The 16,315-nt window shown below is 37.4% G+C and overlaps 2 protein-coding genes across 5 annotated transcripts in view; both read left to right on the forward strand.

The window, feature by feature from the left end:
• The window catches only part of LOC306864328 (glutamate receptor ionotropic, kainate 1-like), a gene marked incomplete at both ends in the record, with an annotated part of 56,825 nt that extends 46,932 nt beyond the window's left edge, over positions 1-9,893 (forward strand). For 3 of the 4 annotated variants that reach the window (XM_079408285.1, XM_079408286.1, XM_079408287.1), the window contains 4 exons: positions 2,319-2,536; positions 4,805-5,030; positions 6,307-6,557; positions 9,442-9,893. In XM_079408285.1, coding sequence (XP_079264411.1) covers positions 2,319-2,536; positions 4,805-5,030; positions 6,307-6,557; positions 9,442-9,594 — 848 coding nt within the window. The remainder of the gene's footprint in view (positions 1-2,318; positions 2,537-4,804; positions 5,031-6,306; positions 6,558-9,441) is intronic. The other variant, XM_079408288.1, reaches the window with a different exon arrangement.
• LOC306864330 (T-complex protein 1 subunit theta) overlaps positions 1-16,315 on the forward strand; it is a 163,546-nt gene that overhangs the window by 116,928 nt on the left and 30,303 nt on the right. The window lies entirely within an intron of this gene.

Genomic DNA, 16,315 nt, shown 5'->3' on the forward strand with positions numbered 1-16,315 from the left:
CTCCTGGTATGGCGGTAGCACTTTTAGCTGCAGCTTAGCATAGATCATTGAATCTGATTAGACCGTTAGCATCTTGCTCAAAAATGACCAAAGAGTTTCAATATTTTTCCTATTTAAAACTTGACTCTTCTGTAGTTACATCGTGTACTAAGACTTGACGGAAAATGAAAAGTTGCGATTTTCTAGGCTGATATGGCTAGGAACTATACTCTTATTCCGGTGTATTAATCAAGGAACTTTTGTGCCGTACCATGAGTGCAGCAGGCGCAATGATATTACTAGTTAGGGCGAATTCCAAACGTCTTTTTTGTGCCCTTGAAGGGCACTTCGGGAAGGGGACGCCATCTGTAGGGACGTTCCAAATGAAGGTGAGCAACTGAATCCCTTCACGAAGGGCCCTTCCAGAAGTCCGTTAGCAAAGGGAACATGCAATGGTCACTTCACGGAAGTGATTTCAGTTTGTGATCATGTGATCTTCAGTTAGGAGATCTTGCGATGCATTTTAAAGCAAAGTTGGTGTTGATTTCGACTTCACATACAATCGTAAGTATTAAAAATAGCCTGATTAAATTTGTATTTATTTTACTGCTATACAAAATATTTTTAATATTATAAAATTTTTAATATTATATTTTAGCATATGACCATCTTAATGATCTTTTCTCAGGATGTAGCAGTCTGTTGCATTTATTTGCACTCTTTCTAGAGTTAAATGCACCTTGACTTTCAAGTAGATATTACAAAGATTGTTATATAATGTTTTGTCTTAACATTATTAAGAAACCAAAGATTCTTGAGAAGTACGTATTTTTAAAAGGGATAGTTCACCCAAAAATGAAAATTCTGTCAGTAATTACTCACCCTCATGCCGTTCCAAACTCATAAGACCTTCGTTCATCTTCAGAGCACAAAGTAAGATATTCTGACACGGAAGAGAAGAAGCAGTTGAATAAAGTGGTTATTTTTGTTTTCTTTGCGGACAAAAAGTATTCTCGTAGTTTCATAAAATTAAGGTTGAACCACTGATGTCGCATGGACTATTTTAATGATGTCCTTACTACATTTCTGGGTCTTGAATGTGGTGGTTGCATTGCTGTCTATGGAGAGTCAGAAAGCACTCAGATTTCATCAAAAATATTTTAATTTATGTTCTGAAGATGTCTTACAGGAAGTATTACAGGTCTGAAACGACATTAGGGTGAGTAATCAATAACTGAATTTTCATTTTGGGATGAACTAACCCTTTAAAGTAATAAAATGTGAAGAAATAGTAGTTAAGAAGAATTTTAACAAAGAAATTAATTTTAAGTGGGGTAACACTTTAGAATACTGATCCTTTGTTAATGAATAACTACACTACACAGGAACAAGTCACTAATGAATTATTAACATTGTTGTAACTACTATTACCTAACAAAAAACTATGATTATTGATTTATTAAGTAATAGCGCTCAGTTGAAACTAGTAGTTCACTATTAGATAATCAATAACTACTATTTTTTATATATCCTGGAGAACCACTAAGAACGACTGTACACAGGTTCATAATTAATGTGAATTATGCATAATGTATAATTAATTCTAAAACGAAGATCATGGTAACCCACTAATGACTCAAGAATTATCAAATTCTTTTAAAGAAACTACTAACTACTTGGATCAGTACTCTAAAGTGAAAAGCATCATAACTCCCTAATATTGACTGACGTCAATTTAAGCTTTTGAGCTATATGTAAGGTTTTGGATTGTAATGACTCAAGTGTTACTACATCCTTCTGAAGAAAATATTAATTTCTTCAGGAGGATGTAGTAACACTTGAGTCATTACTAGTGGGTTACCATGACCTTTACTTTAGAATTAATTATACATTATGTATTATTCATATTAATTATGAACCTGTATACAGTAGTTCTTAGGGAGGTATGAAATAATAATAGTTACTGATTAGCTAATAGTGAACTACCACATTCGACTAAGCACTATTACTTACTAATTCATTAATCAGAGTTTCTTGTTAGTTACTAGTGTGCTAATATTGCGTTACTCATGTGTTCTTGTGTAGTTATTCATTAATGATGGAACAGTATTCTAAAGTGTTACCTGTGTATCTATTGTTATTTAATAGAAAACCTAACAAACATTTTTTGTTAAATGTCATTTGCTTGTAAAGCTGTTTTTTTTTTTTTTTAAATGTCACTTGGTTTTGTATTTTGCTATCTATTGCAATGACATTCAAACATTTGTCAGCATGGCTTAAGAGTCCAAATACTTGAGGCCACTGTCTGTGTTTTTCTAAGCGCTTGTATGTTATTTCAGGATCTGAGCTGATGCCCAAGGCTTTGTCCACCAGAATCGTGGGAGGGATTTGGTGGTTCTTCACTTTAATCATCATATCTTCCTACACGGCCAACCTGGCAGCTTTCCTCACAGTGGAGAGAATGGACTCCCCAATCGATTCAGCTGACGATTTAGCCAAGCAGACTAGAATTGAATATGGAGCAGTGAGAGATGGCTCCACAATGACTTTCTTTAAGGTAACATCTTACATGCAGGATCGATGCACCCCAACACACTGTTTACATGAAAGCTATTGAAATACAGAAGGAACAGTCAGCCACAGTCCAAACACTCAGCAAATTATCAATTTTACAAGAGGCTGTCTGCACAGAAGGAGCTGGAGCTTTTAGGAGTAAGTTTATTGAATTTCTGCTAGGAAGCAAAATAGGAAGATCAATCTTGTGCATCTGTCTCATGATAAGATACAAACTAATAAAATGGATGCAGAGTCACACACAGATGAGTTTTGAGTTGTGTTAACCAAAAAACATCGCATCCAATAAATGTCCCCTCATACTGAAAGGGGAATTCTAAAAATAAATTATCAATAATAAATCAATAATTGTGCTGTTTATTTTGCACACGCTGTCTGTGTGATGTTTTAGTGGCAGACTCACTAAATAAATTATATCAGGTAGCAATGCAAACACAGATCAAAATTTGTGCTAAACACAATTTGCTAATAATTGTTCGCAGTCTCATGATAATGATAATAAAATTGTATAGTATTTTATCCAAAAATGTGTATATATTGTGTATGTATTAGCACTACTGTTCAGAAAGCTGCATTTATTTGAACAAATACTGTGAAAACGATTCAATTTTAATACATTTTAAATAGTGCAGTCAAACGATTAATCGCAATTAATCGCATTCAAAACAAACATTTTTATTTACTTAATATATCTGTGTTTACTGTGTATATATATTATGTATATATAAATTCACACACATACAGCATATATTTGGAAAATATTTACATGTAGTTACATGTATATATTTATATTAATAATATAATTTATATTATATATAAATACATTTAATATATAAACGTAAAATATTTTCTTAAATATATACATGCATGGGTGAGTATTTATATATACATAATAAATATACACAGTACACACATATAATGTGTAAACAAAAACTTTTATTTTGGATGCGATTAATCGCGATTAATCGTTTGACTGCACTACTTTTAAAATGTATATCAGCATATTATCATTCTAATATGCTGATTTGATTAAAAAACATTTATTATTATCAATGTTGGACCCCGTTATACTGCTTAATATTTTTGTGGAAACTATGATACATTTTTTCAGGATTCTTTGATGAACAAAGTAAAACAAATATTTGAGATATAAATCTTTTGTAACATTAAATGTCTTTACTGTCACTTTGATCAAAAAAGAAAAAATATTTTAAAAAAGCACCCAAACCCAAACTTTTTATATACGTTTATATATAAATATATAACTTTCTACTGTTTATAAATAAATAAAAATATACATCTATTTTTGTATGTATTTATTTGTCCAAATTTGTTGTTTACCTCACATGCAAATATAACTATTTGCATCATAAACTGTTATTAAATGATTTACAAATAATTTTACGTAAGTGATAGATGACAGCAAATGTAATCTAAAAATAAAAACAGGGGAAAGTTGAATATCATATATTAAATAAAAAATAATCATATAATATCTAGGATAAATATTGAATGCCGGGTTTTGCATTAAATATTATGTGCAATAATATAACCGATAAATGAATCTTTCAGTCACGTGAAATTCATGTATTCAAAGGTGACAAAGGTCTGATTCTTTTCATTTTCTAGGAAGTCATCACAGAGTCCTTGCTAATACCTCAAGCGTACACGTTCACAAATCCACCTGAAATCCTCCTGAACTCTATTTACCTCCACCAATCCGGCCATCTAAAATTCCAGTAATTCCAATAATCCAGTGATCTATCTTATGAGCGTGAGCCACACATATGCACCATTCATCATTTAGAGAGAGCGAGAAAGACAAACAAGTGACACAGATGAAGCAGAGAAGTGTGTACAGAAGCCAGGGTGAGCTTTATCCACCGAGATTGTAGGCTATGATTACATCCACGTATATCTATAAAAATACAGGCCTGTGGAGGACTGAGACAAATCGAATCAGCTGTGAGAGATTTAGTGCACAGCTGCCCCATTTCCCCATGCTGTCCACTGACACACTCAGACACAAAATTTTACAACTTGTCCCCTTTTGACTCAGTCTAATGAGAGATCAGGGAGAACTTATCAGACTTGAAAAGCCCTTACCAGTAGCTGATGAAAGAACAAGATCCGAAGACAAGAACTTGAAAGAATGAAAAGAAATATTGATCCAGGCAGCGTGACCATTGTCTTTAATGTTGTGCTTTTTGAAGACAGAATCAACTCTTTGGAACTCTTTATTTGCTTGTAGAAGTCAAAAATCTCAACGTACGAGAAGATGTGGGCATTCATGAGCAGCAGGAAAAACACAGCTCTGGTGAAGAACAACAAGGAAGGGATTACCAGAGTCCTGACCGCCGACTATGCCCTGCTCATGGAGTCCACCAGCATAGAGTACATCAGCCAGAGAAACTGCAACCTCACCCAGGTTGGAGGCCTGATAGACTCTAAGGGCTATGGAGTTGGCACACCAATAGGTAATGGTGCCCAACATATTGCCTAACAAGCTGTTGATCCCCCTATACCCTTAGTCTTAGGCAAGAGACGTGACTTCTTTTTCAATATGTGCTTTTATGAATTTATTATGAAATACTAACTGCTGATTTCCTGTTGAGTTTGATTTGCTGTATTCCATCCACAGTCAGATGTGGGATATCTCAGAAATGTGTATTTCCGACTTGATGCTCCTTAATGAAATTCAGAAAATTATTTTTAAAGGGACCGTTCACCCAAAAATTAACATTCTGTCATTAATTTCTCACCCTCATGTCGTTCCAAACTGTAAGACCTTCATTTATCATCAGAACACAAATGAAGATATTTTTGATGAAATCCGAGAGCTCTCTTCCATAGACGGCAACACAACTACCACGCTTAAGACCCAGAAACATAGTAAAGGCATTGATAAAATAGTCCATGTGACATCAGTGCTTCAAGTTTTCTCTTCTCTGTCAGTCCTTGATGCATGTTTACGATAGTACAAATTTTAAACTTGAGTTTTTGCATTTTCAATGCATTTTGAAATATGTAGATTGTATTATGTTAATTTTATTATATTTATACTCAAAACAATATGGAAAAACAATGCCTGAAGAAGGTTGCGTGACTAAACCGTTGAATTAAAATACAATTAGCTATATCAGCGTGCAGAATTCATCCATTTTTGTTTGACTATTTGCTATCCTTAATTCCGAAGTACTTTTATGCATCTATGTAATTTAAAAGTATTCATAAAATATTTATTAAATTTTATATTTAAAAAATTTATATATTTCTATATAAAATATAAATAAATTGGATATTTTGATTGCATTTTATTTGCTTTAAAATAGAGATGCACCAATAATGATACATAATTGAATGTCATAATATTAAAAAAATACTATTTTGTCTATATAAATAAAAAAATAAAAAAACACTAAAAACTCACCAAAAATCGGTTTAGGCAGTAAAACATGATAATGTACAGTATGAAAACTGAATATTCATTTTGAGATTTGCTAAAGATTACATTTGTAATCACACAGTGTTATTAAGTTATTTGTGTTTTTGAATTAAATATCCAATATCAACCAATATCACATAATTTATCATTAAAAAATAGGGATATATTGTGCATTCCTTTATTGAAGGGATTATTGAAGTTCAACTTCTTCAAGATGCATTCTGTTGCACTTGTGTAGGACTCTTCTTTAAACACTTCTGTGTGATTTTGTTTCTCCTAACCAGCTAAAGAACTATGGTTCTTTGCAGGCTCACCCTACCGGGACAAGGTGACCATCGCCATCCTGCAGCTCCAGGAAGAGGGAAAGCTGCACATGATGAAGGAGAAATGGTGGCGAGGTAACGGATGCCCTGAGGAGGACAGCAAAGAGGCCAATGCCCTGGGTGTGGAGAACATCGGAGGCATCTTCATCGTGCTGGCCGCTGGTCTAGTGCTGTCTGTGTTCGTGGCCATCGGAGAGTTCATCTACAAGTCGCGCAAAAACAGTGATATTGAAGAGGTGAGTGGGAGGCCTGTGGAAACGGCCCCATGGGATCTGAGTCTTATAGGAGCTAATTACCTCACCGCTGTCACAACCGAAATGAGCCATGTAAACACAAATGAGACACTTGCGGGATGTTTTTGCAGCAGCCCACTGGACAGGAACCTGTCGCAGACTTAAAGCACACGCTGTTTATCATGCAGGTGTTCTACTTCTACATTTCTGAAACTATTTTGTTTTGCATGGCATACATGGCAAAAACGATTTTATTTTATTTTTTAATTTACTGTAGTACAATATCACGCTCTTGCAAATTTTATTACCTGATCTGGATGACAAAGTGCTGCTTACAGCATAGTTTGGCAATTTAAGCAGTGTTGATGTGAAGTGTAAAATTTAATGTGAAGTGAAGTGACATACTGCCAAGTATGGTGACCCATACTCGGAATTCGTGCTCTGCATTTAACCCATCCAACGTGCACACACACAGCAGTGAACACACACACACCGTGAACACACACCCGGAGCAGTGGGCAGCCATTTATGTTGCGGCGCCCGGGGAGCAGTTGGGGGTTCGGTTCGGTGCCTTGCTCAAGGGCACCTCAGTCGTGGTATTGAGGGTGGAGAGAGCGCTGGACATTCACTCCCCCCACCTACAATTCCTGCCGGCCCGAGACTCGAACACGCAACCTTTGGATTACGAGTCCGACTCTCTAACCATTAGATATATTTAGCATAATTTGTTTATTTATTTTTTGCATGTGAATACTGCTTATATTTTATTATCACTTTGATAATTTGCATGTTACTGATCTTGTCCTGCTTTTTGTCTTTCTGTTCTATTTTTATCATTGCTCTGCATGCACAAGGCCTTCTGTTTCTTTTACGGAGTCCAATCACGGCAGCTGCAAAGAAGCGATTCCTTCTCCTCCTCTGGCACATCCTTATCAACAGATTTAGAGAGCGGGCGGCTCCTCAGGGATGACATATGTTCTTCATGTTAGCCACACACTCTTATATCTGTAAGGGCTGTGCGTTATTTAAAGGAATATAGATTCAAGATTTGTATTTGTCACATAAACAATTATACAGGGTATAACCAGCAGGGTATAACCAGCAGTGAAATGTAGGTAAACTTCCTTATAAACTCCTTTCTCTCCTTTGCCCATCCACTGGTTACTTCCAAATCATATGCCCAAACCCTTGACCTCAATCCAGCGCCCATGAGACTCAGAAATTTAGTACGGTTTTCAAGGAGATGAAGAACACTTTCATTTTTCGTTGCACACCCTGTCTGCAGACAGATAAGAAATGGAGTGCTCTCTGAAACTTTTATTTACTGGTAGAAGCTATTCAATTACGGCCATTGGCGGCAAAAAATTTAAGTGCGTACCTTCTAGATTTGATGGCCTAAATTCTGCCTTTTGTGTTCTCATTTCTTCCTCAAAAGATCGGCCCGCAGAGTGAAGGTAATGATAATTATAATGAGGGTTATGATAATGATCTGTTCTGCTATAGCCCACTGATTCTTGAGCAGAGAGGCAAAACAGAAATAATTTGTCTAAAGGATTTATTTTAGATAAGTCTATGACGTTCTAGTGTCCATACAAAATATGTGCTTTTCCTTGCCATAAATAATGATAACAATAACAATAATCTTAATCTAAATCATAATAACATCAATGTATGAATTTAGTGCTGTCAAATCGATTAATCACAATTAATTAATTGCACAATTAATTGCTAATTGTTTACATAATGTGTGTGCTGTTTATATATACACATAAACATACATGTATATATTTAATAAATATATGTAATATATATTTATATTTATGTGTAATAATTATGTAAACAAACTTTTATTTGGGTGCTATTAATCATGATTAATCGATTTGACAGCACTATATGAATTATATTTTTATCAGCTATATTAATATTATTAAAAATGTATTTAGGAGATTGAGTTTATTGTCCATATTGATAATGAAATAGTAATGTTAATGAAAAGGCACATACAGAAACTAAACGTCAGGTAAAGTTGAAATAAATGTTTTTTTTCCAATTAGTGAACTCCACTCATTCACTTCTTCTTTGTTCAAACACCTGACACTGAGCATACAGTCTTGAAACACTGATATCATTCTCTGGAATGTAATTAACTTTAGCTGTATGTGGCAGAGAAAAGACATCAAGACAAGAGTCTTCATAATGACTTGATTAAATATTGATGCCCTCAAAAAGAAAGAACAATTAAAAAGTCTAAGATTACCGTGTCTGAAATTAGCCCGCAGGATAACCGTAATCAGCCGGGAGCGAATTCACTGCTCACAGCGGCTTTATCTGCCTCCCACATCCCCAGCGGCATAAAGACATGGCCTTCATGCCTTGAACATCTCATGGCAGACCAGACCAAAACCAGCAGAATCACTCTGAAACAAAGAAATCTGCATTATCACAATAGAAAATGGGCTATACAGCAAGTCAAATCTATAGTGCATCCTTGCAATATAAACCAAATCTTTCTTCTGAGGAGATGTAGGTTAGCAGGTGAAGTTTCAGAGCATTAAAGTCACCATGTACTCCCGACCCTGTTCTCCACATCATTTCATGCTTATTCTACACTATCCTCTTAACTAAAATTTGCCTAAAAATAGAGTCAAAAACAAACCGATGGAGTGCAGCTAAAAATCCAAGCAAGTATTTTCCTGTTTGTTTGTTTGTTTTATATCATATCACACTAGTGTTTTGCAGTGCAGCGACACTATAAGCATCACATTCATTTTAATAACCCAACTGGACGCTGTTAGATTGTGTATATGTGTGTGTACTGTAAGTCTGTATGTGTGCATGTGTGTGTGTGTAGAGACTCACGCAAGCCCTCGTGTTCTTTTTTTGACAGTGTGTCTCTTTCAGTGCTGTGATGGAAGACCTGGGCATATCCCTCAGGTGCCACAAGGCGTTGAGGAAGAGAGGCAGACACAGAGGAAGAGCCAGTCTGTCTGGAGTCTTATGTAACCCCAAACGCATCCAGAGGAAAGAGACAATGGCCTAGATCCACCTTCAACCGCCACGAGCAGCTTTGCTTTTGACGTACCCACCGGGGAAATCAATCTCTGAGGCCATTTGTTTTTTTCAATCAATTGTTTATGTGCTTTTTATTCATAAATTTGCAGATTTTTATATCAGTATTATGTGGGTTGTGTTGGTCTTGTGTTAAGTACACAGGTAATATCTGAACTGAAAATGAAAGAAATATAATTTATTTTGAGATATTTATTAAAGTACAAGCACATTGCATTATACGGTAGCATTTTTGTGTGCTGTCCTTGATTTAATAAATAAAAGCGTGCTTTTTTTACACACTCGTGGGCATTTATCTTGTTCTAGCCGTTCTTTTATCAGTGACGCGGGTTCTATTAATTGCAACATTATATAACAACAGAAAATAATAGAGAAGATGCTTCTAATCCGTGACTGTTCCAAAGGGAATGTAAGGCATGACTGTTTCTCCATTACTTTTTTCCCATTTTGACCCTAACAATTCAAGACGTTCTGCCTGCTGCACACAAAGCACATGCCTCCAGGGACTGACCGAAGTATTCTCCCTCAAACTGAGGCACAATCAGATAAAGTTCAAAGGTCAGCCTCTGCTTCAAGTGCTACCTTCTCCATGACCCAGACAAATTACTCTCTGAAGATTAAACGCCTTTTCGCCAAAAATACATCAGATGTGTCTTAATGCATATCAGAGAAGATAAGACATTCTGAGATGAGGGCTTGATTAGATTTTTGTGCTCCAGATGAATTTGCTCAAAGTGTCTAAAAAAGTATATATATATATATATATATATATATATATATATACTTAACAAAACAAAAACTTTTATTTTGAATGTCAAGCGATTAATCACATTCAAAATAAAAGTTTTTGTTTACATAATATATGTGTGTGCACTGTGTATATACTATATAAATACACACACATACAGTATATATTTTGGAAATATTTACATGTATATATTTATATAATTTATATTATATATAAATATATTTAATATAGAAAGAACATATTTTTCTTAAATATATACATGCATGTGTTTGTATTTATATATACATAATAAATATACACAGTACACACACATATATTATGTAAACAAAACCTTTTATTTTAGATGCGATTAATCGTTTGACAGCATTAATATATATATATATGTATATATATATGGACAACTGGGCATGCTGGTGTCTCTGTTATACATATATAGGTCAGCCGTGTCTGGACCAGAAAGACAATGCATTTTCTGGCTCAGTTTTGGCCTCTGGGAAATTTAGACATGAAAGATGTTTTGTGGTGTTTGTGCACATGTGAGGGGAAGCTCGTGGGCTATTGGCAAACGTATAGAAATTATAGCGCTTCAGAGAGACTGAGGGCCATTCACACTTAAGAAGATAAGGACTGCTCGGGGCTGTTTGGGCCTGGCAGTCGGTTTCAAAGCCCTCAGACTTCACTGAACACATGTGATGGCCATTGAAAACGACTTTCATAGAGTCCTTGCTTTAAAAGCAGGAGCTAGTATCATGTAGAAGTGGGGTTCAAATGCTTATTTTATTTTTTATTTCAGAATTTCTTTGCATTTGGTTTATCACAATTTGTCTATCTGTCTGTCTGTCTGTTATGTAAATGTATTCCTCCTCCCAAAAATCATATGGATATGTGTCTGCATAAAGTGAATCACCTTAACCTCATAAATATTTTTTTTATTTTCAAGTATATGATATCACAGCATAACAACTCCTCAGTCATAGCTGAGGGTCAGACCGATGTCCCCTGATAACAAATGCGATCAGCTTTAGTAAACAAACATTGCAGATCTGATCCGTCCATGTGCTACTAAGTGCCTCTGTGATGATTAATAGCAGCATCACATGAGAACAGAGACTATCTGTCTGTCAGAGTATGGTGTCACTTTCACACTAATGACAGATCAGTCTTCTGCTTGGTTTTTATGCTAATGGAAAAGCTTTCGTTTAAAAGAGAGAAGGAAATTGCTCTTCTGTTTCACATTCACCTGTTACTTCACAGACAGAACAGCTTGGTAGGACCTATGGGACGGTGTATGTCAAAGCAAACACACTGAACATGTTTTTTTTCAAGAGAGGTTGAGAGGAAGCAGTGGAGAGAGAAATAAAGAGAAAAAGACATCAGGTTGTTCCCCAGTGTCATGCATAAACTATTCAGGCTGAACTTCAATTCAAAGTCAGTGTGTTTTCCAGATTTCCAGATTTAATGATGCAAATTCACTAAATCAGACCTGACATTAATCAACTTTCAATGAGTAATTCACTCAAAAATATGAATTCTCCCTTATGTCATTTCAAATCTATATGATTTTAATTCCACCATCTACTGGACTGGAGGGTGAAGTGCAGAATGGCATACAGAAAAGCAATGGCAGCTTTAAGAATTTACTATTCAGCTTATTAAATATCGAGTTGTTTTTAACCAAAATCAATTGGAGCTAAAGACAGTCGTGAACTCACCCAACCGGATATTCATAAAATTTATCTTTCTCCAGAATAGGTTTAGAACGACATTAGCATGAAAGTGTAAATGGTTCAATTATTTTATTTTATATTTATACTTTTTATTTTATTAGTTAGTGTATATACACTGTAATAAAAAAAGTTGAGCCAACTTAAAATTTTAAGGCAACAAACTTCAGCAGATTTTTGAGTTTTCTCAACTTGTTGTTTTAAGTTTATACAACAAAAAGTTGAGAATCTCCTACAAAAATAAGTTGAGAGAACTAAAAAAAACTGGTTGCTTTAAAAAAAATTTTTACAGTGTAGTTAATAAGCTCTCTCTCTCTCTGTGCGTGTGTGTGCGCGCGGTTTTGTGACAAATGAGGACATAAATTTGTATAATGACACAGGTATGATATAGGTATTACAAGGTGAAGGTGACTTATGAGGACATTGCCCCATGTCCCCACTTTTCAAAACACTTATAAATCATACAGAGTGAGTTTCTTGGGGGGAAAGTAGAAATGCACAGTCTCCTGTGAGGGCTAAGTTTAGGTGTAGGGTAGGTGTACGGCAATAGCACATACAGTTTGTTCAGTATAAAAACCATTACGCCTATGGGATGTCCCCACTTTTCACAAAACAAATATGTGTGTTTGTGTGTGTGTGTGTGTGTGTGAACTATTCCTAGTTACTGCATGCTTTCTTAATTTTGATTTCATGTTGAATTTATCCAGACTAGACCAAATAACCAACATAAAAACAAACTAGACCAGCATGGAAATCGTCCCCTACAACAATTCACACAGGAAGTGCATTTAATTATCATATTTAAAGGTATACACCTGCTGTCCATTACACCAGATGCCAGTGTTGGGCTAGTTACTCAAAGAATGTAATACATTATTCATTACTAGTTACTCCTTTCAAAAGAAATATTGCTACTTTACTTATTACTTTCTGGCAACAGTAATTAGTTACACGACTAGTTACATTACTTTTTCTTTACACCCCACAGAAGTTGTAACTGCATCTTCCACAACTTACACAACAGTGTTCAGATTTCTTGAATTCAGACTTTTTTCCTGACAAAATCAATATAGTGCAATATTTATATTTGCTGAATGTAAGCCTTTCCATATTCCAAGCTTGCCTGCTGCACTGGCACATGCATGCATGTCATGAAAATTATGAAAATAAATCTAGGACTTATTTTAATGCTGTATTTAAAATCAGTGGGGCATCAAAAGTAACTAAGCTGTTTTATGGATGGTAACTAATATTATTACTGGAATCTTATTAGTAATTAGTTACACTACTAGTTACTGCAAAAAGTAATATTATTACAGTAATTAAGTTACTAGTAACTAGTTACTGCCCAACACTGCATCATGCTGGGTTATTTTATCTCAGCATGAGATATCCATTCAGGCCTTTCAGGTGCACTGTCCCTGTTAACCAGAACTCAGCGCACACATACACACTCTAAACCATTTGGCCGTGATAAAGCCATCCTGTCTATGGGTGGGACAATGATTCTGAATGAGGGCTGCAGGTGCACAGTTTCTGTAATGCTCTCAGGAGAACCCTCAAACACACATTAAGCCATAGGAGATGACATGCACAAGTCCAAGTGCTCTATTAGAGCTAATGACTGACATCTTATGCCAAATAACAGTCACCTTTGTCTGAGAGGCAAGCCTGTGCACTGATTAGACATTAGTGAGGTCTTTGTATTATGGGACATCAACCACAAAGATTTACACTGTGTAGCTGAGGGACAGTTAGTTCAGAAACAAATAGACATCTTACTCTTGTTCTATTGGCTTGTAATTAGGTGAATCCGAATGTGACTAATTTGCTATTAAATGGATAGTTTACCCAAATTTGAATGTTTCGTTCTTTTTGGTAATAATTAAGCGTAGGCCTACTTACACTCATGCTGTTCCAAACTAGCGTGAGAATAAAGAACCGAACAATTCCGGTTTTGATTCTGTTATTAATGCTTTCATTTTAAATACGCCATAAATACAGTCTAGCCTACATAATGTGTTCCATTCATCGATATTCATGAAATAGGCCTACTACTCTTGACAAAATTTGTATCTTTAACAACACATTGTAATATGAATAACTAGTTAGTAACTACGCTGCTCAACATCTGCATATATGTTTGATTCACTAAAAAGAACGTCACCGTTACGGATGTAACCCTCGTTCACTGATGAAGGGAATGGAGACGTTATGTCATGATGACATTAGGGGATTCACTTGGGAGCCCCAATCATCTCTGACTTTAAGAAAAAACGCCAATGAATATTGGCTAGTGGATTTTGCATACCTGAGCCACTCCCCATGCATATGGGTATAAATAGGCGACAGGTGCATCCACTCATCAGGTTTTCCGCTGAGGAGCCGAGAACATGTCCCTGGCACCCAGCGATGGTTCAAGATTGTGGCATGGGGACATAACGTCTCTGTTCCCTCCATCAGGGAACGAGGGTTACGTACGTAACTGAGACGTTACCTATCTGTCAGTCACTACGAGTTATGTCGTGACGACATTAGGGATCCATGGAAAGCGCCACAAGCTGAACCCCGTCACAACCTTATGGCATTGCAAATGTTGACAAGCAAGCATGTAACCTTCTATCGCCCCAGCGCAAATTCGCTGACCTTGGTACCCGCAGGGACCACAGGTAAGTACATCGCTGCCAGAGATAGCCAAGCCACTGTTCCTTTCACCACAGAAATTAGAAGGGATTTCGACCTGCAATGAAAAATTGCTTCAAGTCTTTCCTATTTGTTGTTACAGATCAGCAGTAACGACAGGGAAGCAAGCCTTCCGGAGAAGGGCGCTACGGAGGCCACATCCTGCCCATAAGGAGGTGACATGTGGAGACACTGATATGGACTGACCCAGGCCTGGGGCATTACTGCATATGAAATTGGTCTCTGAGGCAGGTCCTACCTGAGAGTAGGGATGGAACAACTGCCAACAGAGACAGACAGAATGGTCTATCAAAGGGAAGACATGGGTTTGCCAAGAGGAAAGCCTTACCATGGAAGAATACACACATGGTATTACCCGCAGGGAATCAACCCATATGGACACCTAGCCCAGTACAGGGGCTTACCGGAGACCCAGGCAAGCTAACACCAATACTGGGCCTGGCGTCAGACTGCTCCGCCCAGTCTGTCCACCGGGGGTGCTGGAGGAACTCCACCAGGGTTCGTCATCTGGGGAACTTTACTGGAGGAGAAAAAAGGCGCTCGCATCCCCGGGTGAGGGGGAATGGCGCAGCAAGCATGACTCTTCCCGCCAATTATCTGTTACCAACACACAGGATGAGACTGGCTCAACGCGAAGACTGTAAAATCACGCAAAGGTGTCCGGTGTCACCCAGCCCGCAGCTATACAAATGTCTACCAGAGAGTGTGCCAACGCATAGAAAGAGGCAACAATCCATGTGGAGTGAGCCCTCAGCCCCAGGGGGCACGGCTCACCTTGGGATTGGTACGCCAAGGCGATGGCATCCACTATCCAGTGGGCCAACCTCTGCTTGGAGACAGCCTTCCCTTTCTGCTGACCTCTGAAGCAGACAAAGAGCTGCTCAGAGCTTCTGAAGCTCCGGGTGCGGTCCACGTATATGCTCAACGCTCTTACGTGACACAGCACGCCAAGGCTGGATCTGCCTACTTCAAGGGCAGTGCTTGCAGGTTTACCACCTGATCGCGGAAGGGCGTGGTGGGAACCTTGGGCCAAGGTCTCAGGACAACGTGAGAGTAGTCCGGCCCGAACACAAGGCGCTATTCACTCACCGAAAATGCTTGGAGGTCCCCGACCCTCTAGATGGAAGTGAGCGCAGTCAGGAGTGCTATCTCAGCAGACAGAAATTTAAGCTCGACTGACTCCAGCGGCTCAACGGGACCCCTCTGCAGTCCAGCCAGGACAATAGAGAGATCCCAGGAGGGCACCATGGGTGGCCTAGGAGGACACAACCTCCTGGCACCCCTCAGAAACCTCACAATGAGATTGTGCTTTCCCAGGGACCGGCCGTCCACTGCAATGTAATGTGCTGCGATAGCAGCCACAAACGCTTTCAGGGTGAAGGGTGACAGCCTATGCTCTTTTCTTTTCTTTCCTGCAGGAAAGAAAGCACTACTTCAATTGTGCATCTTCGGGGGTCTTCTCGGCGAGAATAACACCAGATCGCAAACAGACTCAACTCCAAGGCAAGAGCTCGCCT

This window comes from Barbus barbus (genome assembly GCF_936440315.1).
Source record: "Barbus barbus genome assembly, chromosome: 45".
Classification (NCBI taxonomy): domain Eukaryota; kingdom Metazoa; phylum Chordata; class Actinopteri; order Cypriniformes; family Cyprinidae; genus Barbus; species Barbus barbus.